Here is a 15,578-nt window from a genome sequence, read left to right on the forward strand (position 1 = left end):
GATTGGAGTTAGCTGGTGACTGCTAGCTTTGTTTGAAAACTCCCAAATTATGAACAAAAATGCACCTAAAATCTTTCCAAGTTTTTATTTAGACATATTTTTCTAATTTCTGTCATTGTAATATTAAAGGGATACTAAACCCAATGTTTTTCTTTCATGGTTCAGATAGAACATGCAATTTTAAGCAACTTTCTAATTTACTCCTATTATCAATTTTTCTTCCTTCTTTTGCTATCTTTATTTGAAAAAGCAGGAATATAAAGCTTAATAGCCGGCCCATTTTTGGTTCAGCACCTGGGTAGTGCTTGCTGGTTGGTTGCTTAATGTAGCCACGAATCAGCAAGCGCTATCTAGTTGTTAAACCAAAAATGGTCCAGCTCTTAACTTTACATTCCTGCTTTTCAAATAAAGAAAGCAAAAGAATGAAGAAAAATGTATAATAGGAGTAAATTAGAAAGTTTCTTAAAGGGACACTAAACCCAAACATTTTCTTTCATGATTCAGGTAGAGAATAGAATTTTATATAACATCCCAATTGAATTATATTATCTAATTCGCTTCATTCTTTAGATATCCTTTGTTGAAGAAATAGCAATGCACATGTGTGAGCCAATCACACGAGGCATCTATGTGCATCTACCAATCAGCAGCTACTGGGCATATCTAGATATGCTTTTCAGCAAAGAATATCAAGAGAATGAAGCTAATTAGATAGTAGAAGTACATTAGAAAGTTGTTTAAAATCACATGCTCTTTCTAAATCATGAAAGAAAAATGTTGGGTTTCATGTCCCTTTAAAATTGCATGCTCTATCTGAATCATGAAAAAAATGAAGTTTAGTGTCCCTTTAAGCTAATCCTGATCACAGATTAAGCAAATCTGTAGACTACATATATAAACTATTATTCTTGTGTTATGGAAAAAAACATTAAACACAGCAAAATAATCTTACATTTTCACAAGTGTAAAGTTATTCATAATACCACCCTTATGTACATTAGTCTTTTTCATGTACAAATCATTTGTCTTATTTCACTGTGGCTATGTTTTACTTGTAACAGTTAATTGGTTTAATTTATTAGGCATATATTAAAGGGACAGTCTAGGCCAAATTAAACTTTCATGATTCTGATAGAGCATGTAATTTTAAACAATTTTCCAATTTACTTTTATCACCAATTTTGCTTTGTTCTCTTGGTATTCTTAGTTGAAAGCTTAACCTAGGAGGTTCATATGCTAATTTCTTAGACCTTGAAGACCACCTCTTTCAGATTGCATTTTAACAGTTTTTCACCACTAGAGGGTGTTAGTTCACGTATTTCATATAGATAACACTGTGCTCGTGCACGAGAAGTTATCTGGGAGCAGGCACTGATTGGCTAGACTGCAAGTCTGTCAAAAGAACTGAAAAAAGGTGCAGTTTGCAGAGGCTTAGATACAAGATAATCAAAGAGGTTAAAAGTATACTATTATAACTGTGTTGGTTATGCAAAACTGGGAAATGGGTAATAAATTATCTACCTTTTAAAACAATAAAAATTCTGGTGTAGACTGTCCCTTTAAGTTTACAGTTTAACATACCTCCCAGCATTTGTGGCTGGGTATTAGGGACTCACAAGGTTGAGGGGGGGGGGGGTGCAGGTTGTTAGTGGGTGTGTCTCGTTGGTTCATGGACGTGTCAGGGTGTTCTGTGGGTGGGGCTAAGTAACATTCTGCAAACAGAGACATATGGCATTCTCAGATAGACAGCAGGACAGAGCTTAGAATTAGGGACTGTCCCTCTCAAATAGGGACAGTTGTGTGGTCTGTTTAACATTTAGCTATCGGACACCATCACTGCATACTTTATATATAATATAGAACAATGAAACTTTTCACCTATGCTGACTATTTATCTAAAATTAATTTACATGAGGGCATTTTTTTATGAATAAAGGGCAAGCTCTGCAGTACCCCTTGCCTATTGTCAAAGTATCCCCAGGGGATATGTACTACACTATAGGCTAAGAGACTATGCTTTATAGAGCATAATGTTTATTCTCTAAGAATTGCACTCCTTTATGTTTCAATTATACTTACTAGTTGTATTTGCTTTAAAAATGTTATTGACATATTTGCTGTCACCTATTAGATTCTCCATTTAAACTAGTTTTATTACTTTCTATGAGAGGCAACTCACCACTTGTCTGGATTTCTCTTATAGTGAGTTCTGCCCATGCAAGGGTCAGCATTTTATTTCTATACTAGTAAATTTAAAAGAATTGACTTATGGTGAGATTTTGTTATTATTTTTAATATATACAATATTCTAACAACACAAGAATACCCATTGTATGGTTCAGAATAAAAACAATTAATTGGCTGTCTTGTTTACAAAACAGAAAAAGAGCCCTGAAGAGAAAATATCCAGGAATATGAACTCATTACTCACATTTAAGAAACAGAATAAAAATACTTTTTTGGGGAGGAAAAACTTTATTTTGTTGCAAAATCCATGTTAAAATAAACAAACTTATTTTAAAAGCTTTCAGGTAAACCCTTTGGCTGCTAAAGAACATGATATGCAATAAATCCACCAATGGGTTGTCAGTTATTTTATCACTCTGTTTACATGACTATTATTTAATAAATAATTATATCAGCGAGGTATTAGAAAGTATTAATATTCTCATATTCTCCCGCCCTTTCTACACTTATTGCCTTTGCGGAACCCGTTACATTGTTACAATGTTTATACCCTGTTGTCTCCGCATTGGTTGTTGTACTATTTTTCGAGACAAGTTTCCATTGGTTATTTAACTTCTTCACGTGTTCTAATTGGTCCGTTGCGGTTTTCCTGTTAGAGATAGCAACCGTGCGTCAGCTCTGAGCCAGGATTCTAAATTCCTTCATTCTAGTTACGACGCATATCACGATATTTACGAGCGATAGTATATGGTAAAAAGGACGGGTATGGCTTAAGTACTATATAATATATATAATGTTACACTAGACGTTTGTTTTCAAGAGCGCAAACTAATTATTTTACAGTCATAGAATATTAAATTAACACTTTGTATGCATATTGTAAAGACAGTATAGAGTAGAAAATTAGGAACATTATATAACTTCTAATAAATGCTTTTTTTCTGATAAATTCCTGCAAGTTGATATATTAGGTAAATATTATGACGTTACTTAGAGCAGATTCCGTTTTGGTGAACTTCTGTTATCCAGTACAGCTTTAGTAGGAATTATTGCAGCATTGATCATATAATTTATATGAAGAGCCTTTTAATTAATATGGAACACATAAATATGGTAAACCAAGAACAACTAAATATGCATAGAGCTTAAAGGGACATACAACTCAAAAATATTCTTTCATGTTTTAATTCATTAATGTTTTGCCTCATTCTCTTGGTATCCTTTATTGAAGGAGCAGCAATTACATTACTGGGAGCTACCTGAACACATCAGTAAGACAATTACTTGAGGCATATATGTAGCCACCAATCAGCAGGTAGCTCAGAGCTCCTCAACCTATTTAGGTATGCTTTTTAACAAAGAATACATAAAGTACAAAGTAAATTCGATAATAGAAGTAAATTGGAAAGTTTTATAAAATAAAAATGTTGGGTTTCGTGTCACTTTAAACTCACATTATAGATATATTTTTATATGTTGCACACATGAATGGGGTTTTCAGAATAAAAATATAGATATTAATGTGCTTAATAAAGCAATTTTTTTTCAGGCTTATGGATGTATTTCCTTTGTCACCAATAGAGAAATGGGAGTTGTCTTTATCAGCCAGTGAGCAATGAATACCTAGGTATGCAACATGCATTTATTTAACTGTCATGCATAATAAATACAGTAAAATTAAATAAATTATGCTATTTCATCTGCATGCTGTGACTATTTTTTTGTTGGTCCTTAAAACCAGTGGTAGATACATTGAAAAGCCTCCCAAGTAAAATGGTACATACACATAATTCAATTAATGCAGCATAATAATTAAAGGTACAGGAAATCCCAAAATTTTATTTCATGATTTGGATAGAACATACCATTTTAAACAACTTTTCAATTTACTTCTTTTCTCCAATTAGCTTCATTCTCTTGTTATCCTTTGCTGAAGGAACAGCAATGCACTACTGGCAGCTATCTGAACACCTCTAGTTAGCCAATCACAAGAGACAGATGTGTGCAGGCATCAATCAGCAAATAGCTCCCACTAGTGTAGGAAAAGTGCGTATTCTTTTTCAACAAGGGATACCAAAAGAACAAAGGACATTTGAAAAGTGAATTAATTTTGACTTTCCTATCCCTTTAAATATACATAATAAATATATATTATATACAATTAACAATAGTATTAAATATAGTATAGTGGTCAGATTAGATTGGCAAATCCTTTGGATCTGCTGATTCTTTTGTTTATATCAAATAAAATATGTAAATCTACTATATAAAGCGTGAATTAAATTTGCATGAAAATGATATATCATGTTTTTTTGAGCTGTGTTGCAAATTATTTCTGCTGATCTGTGAATTTCATTGGCAAATTACAAATAAGAGCTCGTTAGTAACAGTCATCCTTAATGAACCTTGACAAGCACATTGGAGATTATTTATCAAAGCTGTTTGACTGATTTTTTTGGCAAATAAAAACGCCCCATATTATACTGGACCTTGTTGGTTACAGAAGATTTCTTCATATCTGTAAGATTGGCAATTTATGGAGCTGTTTCACATTAAAATGATTTATGTAAGATGACATCACAAAGTATATTCTAATTTTTGTCTTTAGATTTTGACCTGTAGGGATCATGTATTGCTTTGAACTATGAGTACTTTATTAAGCAATAATAGTCACATTTAATTATAAAATGTATTGCTTGTTTTTTAAAATGCACGTTCCAGTTGTAAATAAACCTACTTTTTTTTATTAGACTTGTAGAGGATTATCCTCATCCACCATTACAGTTGTGAGCAATGTTTCTATAAGCCAATGAGCAATGGGCTCCTAAGTAACTTACTGACATCTATTAAAATTGACAATTTTAAAACATGTATTTTGAAGAAAAAAATCTTAAACCTTTTAAAGTAGGATATTTTTATTTTATTGGCCTTCCTTCATATGCATGATAGAGACAAATCCAAAATATTCCTTTAAATATACACAATTTTATTAGTATCAGAATTTTTTTTTTTTTTTACCAGAATCTAAAAGCACACAATTATGAATGGGAGAATTGTAGAGGAATATACTTAATTACAAACAAATGTAAAGAACTGATAAAGAACAAACAGATTTCTAAAGTTATTGTTGATAGGGCTTGTGTGTTTTTCAGAATATTTAGATATACTTTACAACCTGTAGAAAGTGTTCCAAGTTACACATTGAAATCAGATTAGCTCAAAAGGGTAAAGTTTGTCAATAATTAGATAATAAAATTCAAAAGGGCGGAGGGTTCTAAAGTTGGATTTAGCAAAAGAGGATGCTGCATTTTAACGTTTCTTACCATTTAAATGGACCAGATTCACTAAGGTGAGAAGTTACTCAGCTATTTCCTTTCCAAAGAGCCCCTTGTTTAAGAGATTATATGGCAGTAGTTGGCTTCTTGTGATCTTCAGGGATTTCCCTGTGAACTCTCACTCTCATCTATATTATATCCTCATATTGCCACACAGCATATTTGCTGTATGTTTGCTCTCTGCTTGTGTTTCACTTATTAATCCACTCTCCTCCGCAGACGCAATGGATTAAACACTTTTGTGAGGGGTCTAATATAAGGAGTTATATAATAATAATAATATAAATCCCTGTTGATGACTAGAAAGTAAATCCTGCAGCTATTAAATTATTCTGCAAACAAGCTAATACAAAAAAAATCTCTCTTTGTTTAACATTGGATGGACAAGTAACCCTTTCTTTTCTTTTTCTTTTTTTTTTGAGTAATTTATTTATAATATATCGTATTCACAGAAAAGTTTGCCACCTGGGTGGGAGCAGTGTAATACTTTGCAATACTGTAGCATTTTCTGTTATTTATAAATGCCACTTAAACTATCAAAGGGCAAATTAATTGAATCATTTGACATAAATTGTTTTAATAATAATTTGTGCAACAAATATTAAAAACATTTAATAGCTAATTATAACTTAATATTGGCTTACATTTTAGCCAGGTGGTCAGTAAAATCAGCTAGGTGATGTCCTTTAAGGACACAGCTTTCATTCTGCTCAATTGTTTTATGATGGAAAAATTCCGTCATATGTCCTTAAGAGGTTAAATAGGTCCAATGGAGAACACTGTGTATATAATATGTTTGTATGTTTGCAGATTTGAATGGACACAAATATTGAAGGAAGCAGAAAAACAGCGAGACGCCGCAAGGAGAGGGGCAAAGAACCAGCAAAGAAGTATCCGTCAAAGAGACGCAATCCAGTCTCACAGCTCATCAACCAACTGAGGCAGACTGTGTTCCCTGATTCTGACACTCGTGCAACAAAGGTATAGGTCTAGCTATAGAGGCATAAGGATTGAACTTGCAAACTGAAACTCGTGATTTGGGAGGCTGTGTTTTTTTTTTTTTTTGTTTTTTTTTCTGTCACTCAGTAATTTTATTTCAGTTTTTCTAGAAAAAAGCACATGAAGTGTAAATTATTTTAGTCTCTGATTGTGCAATCTAATTCTGAACTTTTATATATTGAAGATAGAACAGTACCGTACAAAGAATTAGGATTATTTTTTTGTCACTGCTACTTGGGCTGTGTTTAAAGGGACATGAAACCCAATTTTTTTTCTTTCTTGATTTAGAAAAAATATGCAATTTTAAACAACTTTCTAATTTACTTCTATTATCTAATTTACCTTATTCTCTTGATATTCTTTGCTGAAAAGCATATCTAGATAGGCTCAGTAGCTGCTGATTGGTGACTGCATATAGATGCCTCATGTGATAGGCTCATCCATGTGCATTTCTATTTCTTCAACAAAGGATATCTAAAGAATGAAGCAAACTAGATAATAGAAGTAAATTTGAATGTTGTTTAAAATTTTATTATCTACCTGAATCATTACAGAACATTTTTGGGTTTAATGTCCCTTTAATCTACATTTCAACTGCATTTGCATTTATCAGGCATATGCCGAAAACAAGGAAGGCTTATAGCAAATGTCATGCAAGGAAAGGCGTAATAGTACAATTATATCAGTTTGAAGAGCTCCACAATTACACTTTTATTCTTTTTACTTGATTAAAAAAACTAAACGTTAGCAGATACCCAAACTGTTAATTGCTTAAGTAAAAAAATGCAATGCAGATGTACAGATTTAAAGATCCTGAACATGGTAAGAAAACCCCCCCCAAAAAACAATCTGTTCAGTTGCAAAGCAAATTCATATGTAATTGGCAAGTCCTGGCCGCCCCACACCCTTTATCTTTGGAGTCGAGCTTCTGCATGAAGAAAATGCACTTGGTTTTTACAGGGAGCATTTTGCAAAAGATGTTATTTAGAACATTTGCCAGAGACTGGACTTTCACAGTAAAGTAAACTTTCTTTTCAAAAACTTATTATCAAGCTAATGGAAAGGTTTGTTGGGTGATATTAGTACATAGTAGCACCAGTAGATCTAATACCACTTGCACAAGCATGATAACGCATGTTTATAAGCCTTTCCATGATCTGTTCATAAAAGTGCAAAACAAAAATACTGCAATATGTCCGAGTATTTTATTATTGCACTATTGCTTGTATATAACTGTGCGTTTAAGCCCTGCAAAAGGATTAATTCGTAGTTAGTCAGCTGCAGACAGCAATTCACTACTGGGAGATAGCTAAACACATCTGATCAGCCAATGGCGAGAGACGGAAGTGTGTAACCAGCTTTTTTCCAGTAGTGCATTGCTGCTCATGAGGATATGTACATATGCTTTTCAACAAACTATACCAAAAGAACAAAGTACATTTTATAATATAAATTCATGTTTTAAAATTACATGCTCTATCTGAGTTAAGCTTAAAGGGACACTGAACCCAAATGTTTTCTTTTGTGATTCAAATAGGGCATGAAATTTTAAGCAACTTTCCAATTTACTCCTACTATCAAATTTTTTTTCATTCTCTTGGTATCTTTATTTGAAATGCAAGAATGTAAGTTTAGATGCCGTCCCATTTTCGGTGAACAATCTGGGTTGTTCTTGCTGATTGGTGGATAAATTGATCCACCAATAAGAAAGTGCTGTCCAGAGGTCTGAACCAAGAAAAAAGCTTAGACGCCTTCTTTTTTTTCAAATAAAGATAGCAAGAGAACGAAGAAAAAATGATAAGAAAGTTGCTTAAAATTGCATGCTCTATCTCAGTGTTTTTCAACCAGTGTGCCGTGGCACACTAGTGTGCCGTGAGAGATCCTCAGGTGTGCCACGGCAGACTGACAACAGTGTGACATATTTTTTAAACTTTGCTTGTTTTTTACTCCCAGTGCAGGGGTAGTTTGTAGGAGGCATGGCATAACAGCACAATACATACAGTATGTGTGTGTTTGTGTGTATGTGTATATATATATATGCTGTATTAGGCTACAATGTGTGATTTTTTTAAAATTTTGGGATGGTGGTGTGCCACAGGATTTTTTTATGTAAAAAAGTGTGCCACGGCAAAAAAAAGGTTAAAAATCACTGCTCTATCTGAATCACGAAAGAAAAAATTTGGGTTCAGTGTCCCTTTTAATTTTGACTTTCATTTCCCTTTAACATTGCATTCTAAAAGTTACTCTTTGTAGGAACAAAATATCCTAATTCTAATACAATTGAACGTTATCCTGCAGCACAAGTATCTTTGTACTGGTTGAACAAGTATTGTTGTAGACCTTATTTTCATGCAAATAAATCAACACTTTTTGTTTAAAGGGACATTGAACACTTTGAGCTTGTAATATAAATTATTGGATTATGTGAAGTAGAAAAAAAACAAAAAACTTTCAGTCTAAACTTTCATTATTTTTGTCCCCTATTTCTGTAATTTAATGGGATAGAAAAGTAAAAATTTAAATGTGCCAGTATACATTTCAATTTTGAATAAAAAACATTTTTTGTACTGCCATTAGCAAAAATGCTTCTAATAAAATGTATTGCTGCGGCATACGCACATATGCTGTGAGCGCCCTGTGCACCTTCATAGTGAGTCAGCAGTGGCTTGTATTACACAAATGATGTCTTCACAGACACAATACACACCACTCTGAGCTTGAATACTGGTGCACGTGCCCTCACAGCATATGTGTGTATGCCACTGAAAAGCAGTAATTACTTTTACAAGAAGAAATTTTGCTAATAGCGACTTATTGCAAAAATGCTTCTATTTAAAATTGAAATGCACCCATATACGTTGCAATTTTGACTTTTCTATCCCTTTAACTGCGAAGGGCGCTGCCATGCTGTAAGTTACTTATCCTAGATTCTTTTAGTCCAGTATCCCCTTCTGAGGCCATCTTGTAAAGTTCCTTTAATATTTCCACTTTCCACACAGCCATTGTTTTCACACACTTGTATATTTGTTCCTAATTGTCCTCAGCAGAAGAGATTAGTTAAAGGGACAGTAAAGTCAAAATTAAACTTTAATGATTCAGAAAGCTCATCCACTTTCTAATTTACTTCTGTTATCAAATTTGGTTTGTTTTCTTGGTATCTTTTATTGAAGAGTAAAACTAGGTTGGCTTATAAGAGCTCATGAGTGTGCACGTGTCTTTAGTACTCTATGATAGCAGTGTTTTGCAACATTGTAAATAACAAAGCTACAAATAATGTTGCAAAACACTGCTATCATACTAAAGACACGTGCACACTCCTGAGCTCTTTTAAGCCTACCTAGTTTTACTCTTTAATAAAAAACACCAAGAGAATGAAGCAAATTTGATAACAGAAGTAAACTGTAAGTTGTTTAAAATTACCTGCTCTATCTGAATCATAAAAGTTTAATTTTGACTTTACTGTCCCCTTAAAGGGACGTGGAACCTAAACATTTTCTTTGTGTTTCAGATAGAGAATGCAGTTTTAAATAATTTTGTAATTTACTTTTCTTATCACATTTTCATAATTTTCTCTGTATCGTTTGTTGAAAAGCAGGGACATAAGCTCAGGAGTGAAATATCCCTTTAAAGGAAACCTAGGTTTCAACATGGCGATGCCCATTACATTATAGAAACTAAAACTTTACACTTATTTATTCAATATATAAACAACTAATATACTAAAAATCTACATACTAAACACGGGCTAATCTTAGCATTGATACATAATTATATCCACCATTTATTTAGTGTGTAATGTTTCTTTAAGAGAGTTGGTGATTTTTTTTTTTCTGGATATTTTTTTAATGTTTAACAAAATTTGCATACTTTGTTAAATATTATATGTATATACATTGTATTCAGTATTGCTTTAAACAGATTATAGAACATGTGAACACATTATAACCGTGAGAATAGAATAACAGCCTAAACGGAATTTTACCTATGTTTGAAAAATTCTGACAGTTAAAAGCACAAAAAAAAGGTGATAACCTGCCAATATAATGGAGTATGTTTTACAAAAGAACGGTGTCTTGTTGTTCTATAGTAAAAAAGACAAATCTGTGAGCTTTTACATTGAGTGACTTTTTTCTCATGCCTTGTTTGTTGGGTTCTGTCTGTACTGTATTAATATGCTAGCACACACATTATGTTGTGTCTGACAAAGTCTTCAGTTTACTTCAGTGCAAAGGACATTTCACACATCCTCTGTTCTACCTCACTTGCTTTTTACCTAGGGTTTAAAGGGATCAGAGGTCCCTTATCATTTACATTCCCCTAACATACAGGTCACAAGTGAGAAAGTGCTCAGAGGCTGAGGCACTTTCTCATTGGTTGTGGCGTGAGATGGGTTGCCTTTTTCTGGTGCCCATATCTTGGTCCCAGCACCACTTAGAGGAAAATAGAACCACTGGGCACCAGGGTTGTTTTCTGCAGTGAAGGAATCTATTAGGTAGCCCACATTTCCCCTTCTACTTTACTTAGTGATGCACAATACCCCTCATTTAAAAGAGGGGAGTTTCTTCTTTTGAATGGGACCCATACCAGCCAAAGACATTAGCATCCCAAAATGAGCACCAAAATGGGGCAAGTAATTTGTTCCTTTCAGATAAGGGGTTACATGCCCAAGTAACAATCAGGTGATCACCATGGCAACAATGATCACCTGATAGAACAATATGCATATGTGACAAAATCATGGGGGGTTGGGTAGCTCTTCTGCCAAACCCCATAATAGAGATAAATTAGACCCTGTTATTTGAAAGAGTAAAGCCTCCTTTTTCAAACAGGTGTTTGTTTCTCTCCAGCTATCGCCTGATTGCCCTAACACTAACAATTAGTTCACAGCACTGATCCTATTTACAGTGTTCTATCGAGGACCTTTTTACTGGGTGCACCACGCGACTGATTTTATTGCCCACATGGCTAAAAATTAACGGGACATAAAACCCGAAATTTTCTTTTCAGATAGAACATACAATTTTAAACAACTTTCCAATTTACTTATTATCAAATCAAATTTCCTTTGTTCTCTTGGTATTCTTTTCCCCCAAAAACATACGTAGGTAAGCTCAGAAGCAGCAATGCACTATTGGGAGATGATTGGTTGCTGTACACAAATGCCTCTTATCATTGTCTCACCTGATGTGTTCAGCTAGCTCCCAGTAGAGCAGGATACCAAGAGAATGAAGCACATTTGATAATAGAAGTAAATTGGAAAGTTGTTTAAAACTGTATGCGCTGCTTGAATAATAAAGGGAACATTTGTTTTTTGTCCCTTTTAAGCCAATATTAAAGGGACATTAAACACTAAATACACACTAGATAGAATGATGCATTCAAAGAAAAGATTAGTCCATGACTAACATGTAGATGTATTTTTTAAAGTCTCATTAGTTTAAAAAGTAACAAAATAAGTGTAAAGTTTTAGTGTCTATAAAACACTGGGAGCTGCCATGTTGTAACTTGTGTTACCTTCTCTGCTGTGGCCAATTAGTGACAGTTATAAATAGGTCACTAGAGTGTGCAGCCAATGGTTGTGCTGGATTTAACAGTGTTCTGCACTTCCATTTCTAACAGGAACTGAAAAGCTCACAATTTCAGAATGGAATTATAGGAAAAGAGGACAAAATAAATAATGAAAGTATATTGCAGAGTTGTTTTATTATATACAATTTATCATTTTATATTATTGATTTTTTTGTTATATTGCATGACATACATTGGTTTTAATTATGAAATTAGTTTGTGCTTGTAATATTAGGAAGTCTTACAATATCTCACCCAGCTGCCTCATAATGCCACTGGGTAGTAACATTTTATATGGAAAACATTTTATTTAGGTTAGTTGGCAACTCTTAAAACGCCTTTATTAATGTGCTTATAATAGAAATATATCACAACACCCCTTAAATACCTTATTACTGTCATTAGATTGTTAAAGCAGTAATGATGACCTGGGAGCAACTTCTACCTTATTTTCACCAAGATTACAAGTTTTGCGCTATACCGTGTGCGCAATAAAATGAGCGTTATCGCACTTTCCATAGCGCTGCCATTACAAGTTATGCCAAAACCTTCTTTTGTTGTACGGTGCGATAAGCTCCATACCGCACAAATCCCAAGGCCTGACTTTACGTGCTTGTGCACGCTTTCCCCCATAGACATCAATGGAGAGAAAGTGGCAGAAAAAAACTAACACCTGCAATCGCAGAATGGCGATCGCCATAAGGCAACCCCATTGATGTCCATGGGGAAAATAAATTTATTTTAAAACATAAACCCCTAGTCTAAACACCCCTAATCCCTGACATCGCCGACACTAAATAAAATTATTAACCCCTAATCCGCTGATATCGCCGACACTAAATAAACCTATTAACCCCTAAACCGCAGGCCCCCCACGTTGCCAACACTAAATAAACCTATTAACCCCTAAACCGCCGGACCCCCCACATCCCAACTACTAAACTAAAACTATTAATCCCTAAACTGCCGGCCCCCCACATCGCAACACACTGAATTAAACTATTAAACCTACCCCCCTAATTTTAAATTAAATTTACAATATAACTATCTTTGAATAAATAAAAAATTACCTGTGAAATAAAAAAACTAAGTTTAAACTATAAAGTAACCTAACATTACTATTTTAAAACAATAAAATTAACAAAAAATAAAAAAACTAAATTACAAATTAAAAAAATCCTAACACTATAAAAAAAAATTATATTACAAAAAATAAAAACTTAAATTACGAAAAATAAAAAAACTCTAAGATTACAAAAAATAATAAACAAAATTATCCAAAATAATAACAATATCACCTAATCTAATACCCCTATAAAAACAAAAAAGCTCCCCAAAATAAAAACACCCCATAACCTACAATAAACTACCAATAGCCCTTAAAAGGGCCTTTTTGTAGGGCATTGCCCTAAGCTAAACAGCTCTTTACCTAAAAATTACAAAGTCCCCCTAACAGTAAACCCCCCCCCCACCCAACCAACCCCCCAAAATAAAAACCTAAGTCTAAAAAAAACCTAAGCTACGCATTGTTCCTAAAGGGGCATTTGTATGGACATTGCCCTTAAAGGGCATTCAGCTCTTTTACTGCCCATCCTTAATCTTAAAAAAACAAACAAAAAAAAAAACTTAACACTAACCCCAAAAAATCTACTCGCAGTTCTTGAAGTCCGGACATCCATCTTCATCTGGGCGGCGACATCTTCATCCATCGCGGTTTAAACTTAACCCCCCCATGTTTAGTTTAGTAGTTGTGATGTTTAGTTTTTTTTTAGACTTAGGTTTTTTTATTTTGGGGGGTTGGGTAGGTGGGGGGGGGGTTACTGTTAGGGGGACTTTGTAATTTTTAGGTAAAAGAGTTGTTTAACTTAAGACAATGCCCTACAAAAGGAACTTTTAAGGGCTATTGGTAGTTTGTTAGGTTAGGGGGTGTTTTTATTTTGGAGGGCTTTTTTGTTTTTATAGGAGTATTAGATTAGGTGTAGTTGTTATTATTTTAGATAATATGGTTTATTTTTTGTAATCTTAGAGTTTTTGTATTTTTCGTAATTTTAGAGTTTGAATTTTTTTGTAATGTAATTTTTTTAATTTTTTCGTAGTGCTAGGATTTTTTAAATTTGTAATTTTTTTTTCGTTAATTTTTTTTTTTTTAAATAGTAATGTTAGGTTACTTTATAGTTTAAACTTAGTTTTTTTTTATTTCACAGGTAAGAATTTATTTATTTAAAGATAGTTATATTGTAAATTTAATGTAAAATTAGGGGGTATTAGGTTTAGGGGTTAATAGTTGAATTTAGTGTGTTGCGATGTGGGGGTTAATAGGTTTAGTTTAGTAGTTGCGATGTGGGGTGTGGCGGTTTAGGGGTTAATAGGTTTAGTAGTTGCGATGTGGGGGGTCGGCTGTTTAGGGGTTAATAGGTTTATTATAGTAGTAGCGATGTGGGGGGTCGGTGGATTAGGGGTTAATAAGTTTAATATAGTATTTGCAATGCGGGAGGGTGGCGGTTTAGGGGTTAATAGGTAGTTTATGGGTGTTAGTGTACTTTGTAACATTTTAGTTATGAGTTTTGTGAAACATTTTTGTTTCACAAAATCCATAACTACTGGTCTCAGATCGCTGAATGGATCAGGGCGGTATAGGCTATAACGCAAGCATTTTAGCCGGAATGCACAACCTTTAATACAGCAGTATGGAAATCCCGCACTCAAATGTCATTTTTTGAGTGCGGAATGGATCGTTGCGTTACAGGCTAAAATGCTTGCGGTAGAGCTGTACTGCTGCGACTTGTAATATGGGAGACCTGCCATTCCACGCACAATGGCCAAATTTTCAGCGGTATAGCCGTACCGCACCATACCGCAAAACTTGTAATCTTGCCCTTTGTTTGGTGTTGCTGATGTTAGCTGAAAAAGATCCTAAATTCTTTTACTTTGTGTATTTTTGCAGATTTTAAAGGTATTTTCTTAAAGTGCCTTGTCTACTGGAAAAAAACAGCGTGTAATGTGTGTGACTTACAGAAAAAAACCAAACACTGAAATTGATTTAAAAGCAGGGTTGGACTGAGCAGTCGGGAAAATAGGACCTGGACCGAGGGCCTGGCATATAGGGGGCCCACAAGTGGCATCTGTCCTGGTGTGCTGCCTAAGCTCACAGTCACAGACAGTTAAATGAGCTAGTGCAACAGTTGTGAGCTGGTGCTAACGGCTGCACTATCAGTAACTAAGCAGTTAAAGAGATATGAAACCCTAAAATGTCTTTGATTCAGATAGAGCATGTGATTTTAAACAAGTTTCTAATTTACTTGTATTATTACATTTTCTTTTGTTCTCTTGGAATCTTTTTTTGAAAAGCAGAGGTGTATGCCTAGGAGCCGGCTCATTTATGTTATACCAGCTGCAGTGCATAAAATTTATGAGAAATTGCTCATTTATGCTTCTTTTTGCAAAATAAATTGCAACCATAGCCCATCAAAATTGGCTAAGCTTGCAGAC

At 34.0% G+C, this 15,578-nt stretch overlaps 1 protein-coding gene across 1 annotated transcript in view; it reads left to right on the forward strand.

The window, feature by feature from the left end:
* Window positions 1-6,338: 6,338 nt before the first annotated feature.
* STRA8 (stimulated by retinoic acid 8) overlaps window positions 6,339-15,578 on the forward strand; it is a 136,191-nt gene continuing 126,951 nt past the window's right edge. The window contains exon 1 of the mRNA XM_053719688.1: window positions 6,339-6,503. Within this exon, the coding sequence (XP_053575663.1) occupies window positions 6,339-6,503 (165 nt within the window). The remainder of the gene's footprint in view (window positions 6,504-15,578) is intronic.

Source organism: Bombina bombina, chromosome 6 (assembly GCF_027579735.1).
Source record: "Bombina bombina isolate aBomBom1 chromosome 6, aBomBom1.pri, whole genome shotgun sequence".
In the NCBI taxonomy this organism is placed as follows: domain Eukaryota; kingdom Metazoa; phylum Chordata; class Amphibia; order Anura; family Bombinatoridae; genus Bombina; species Bombina bombina.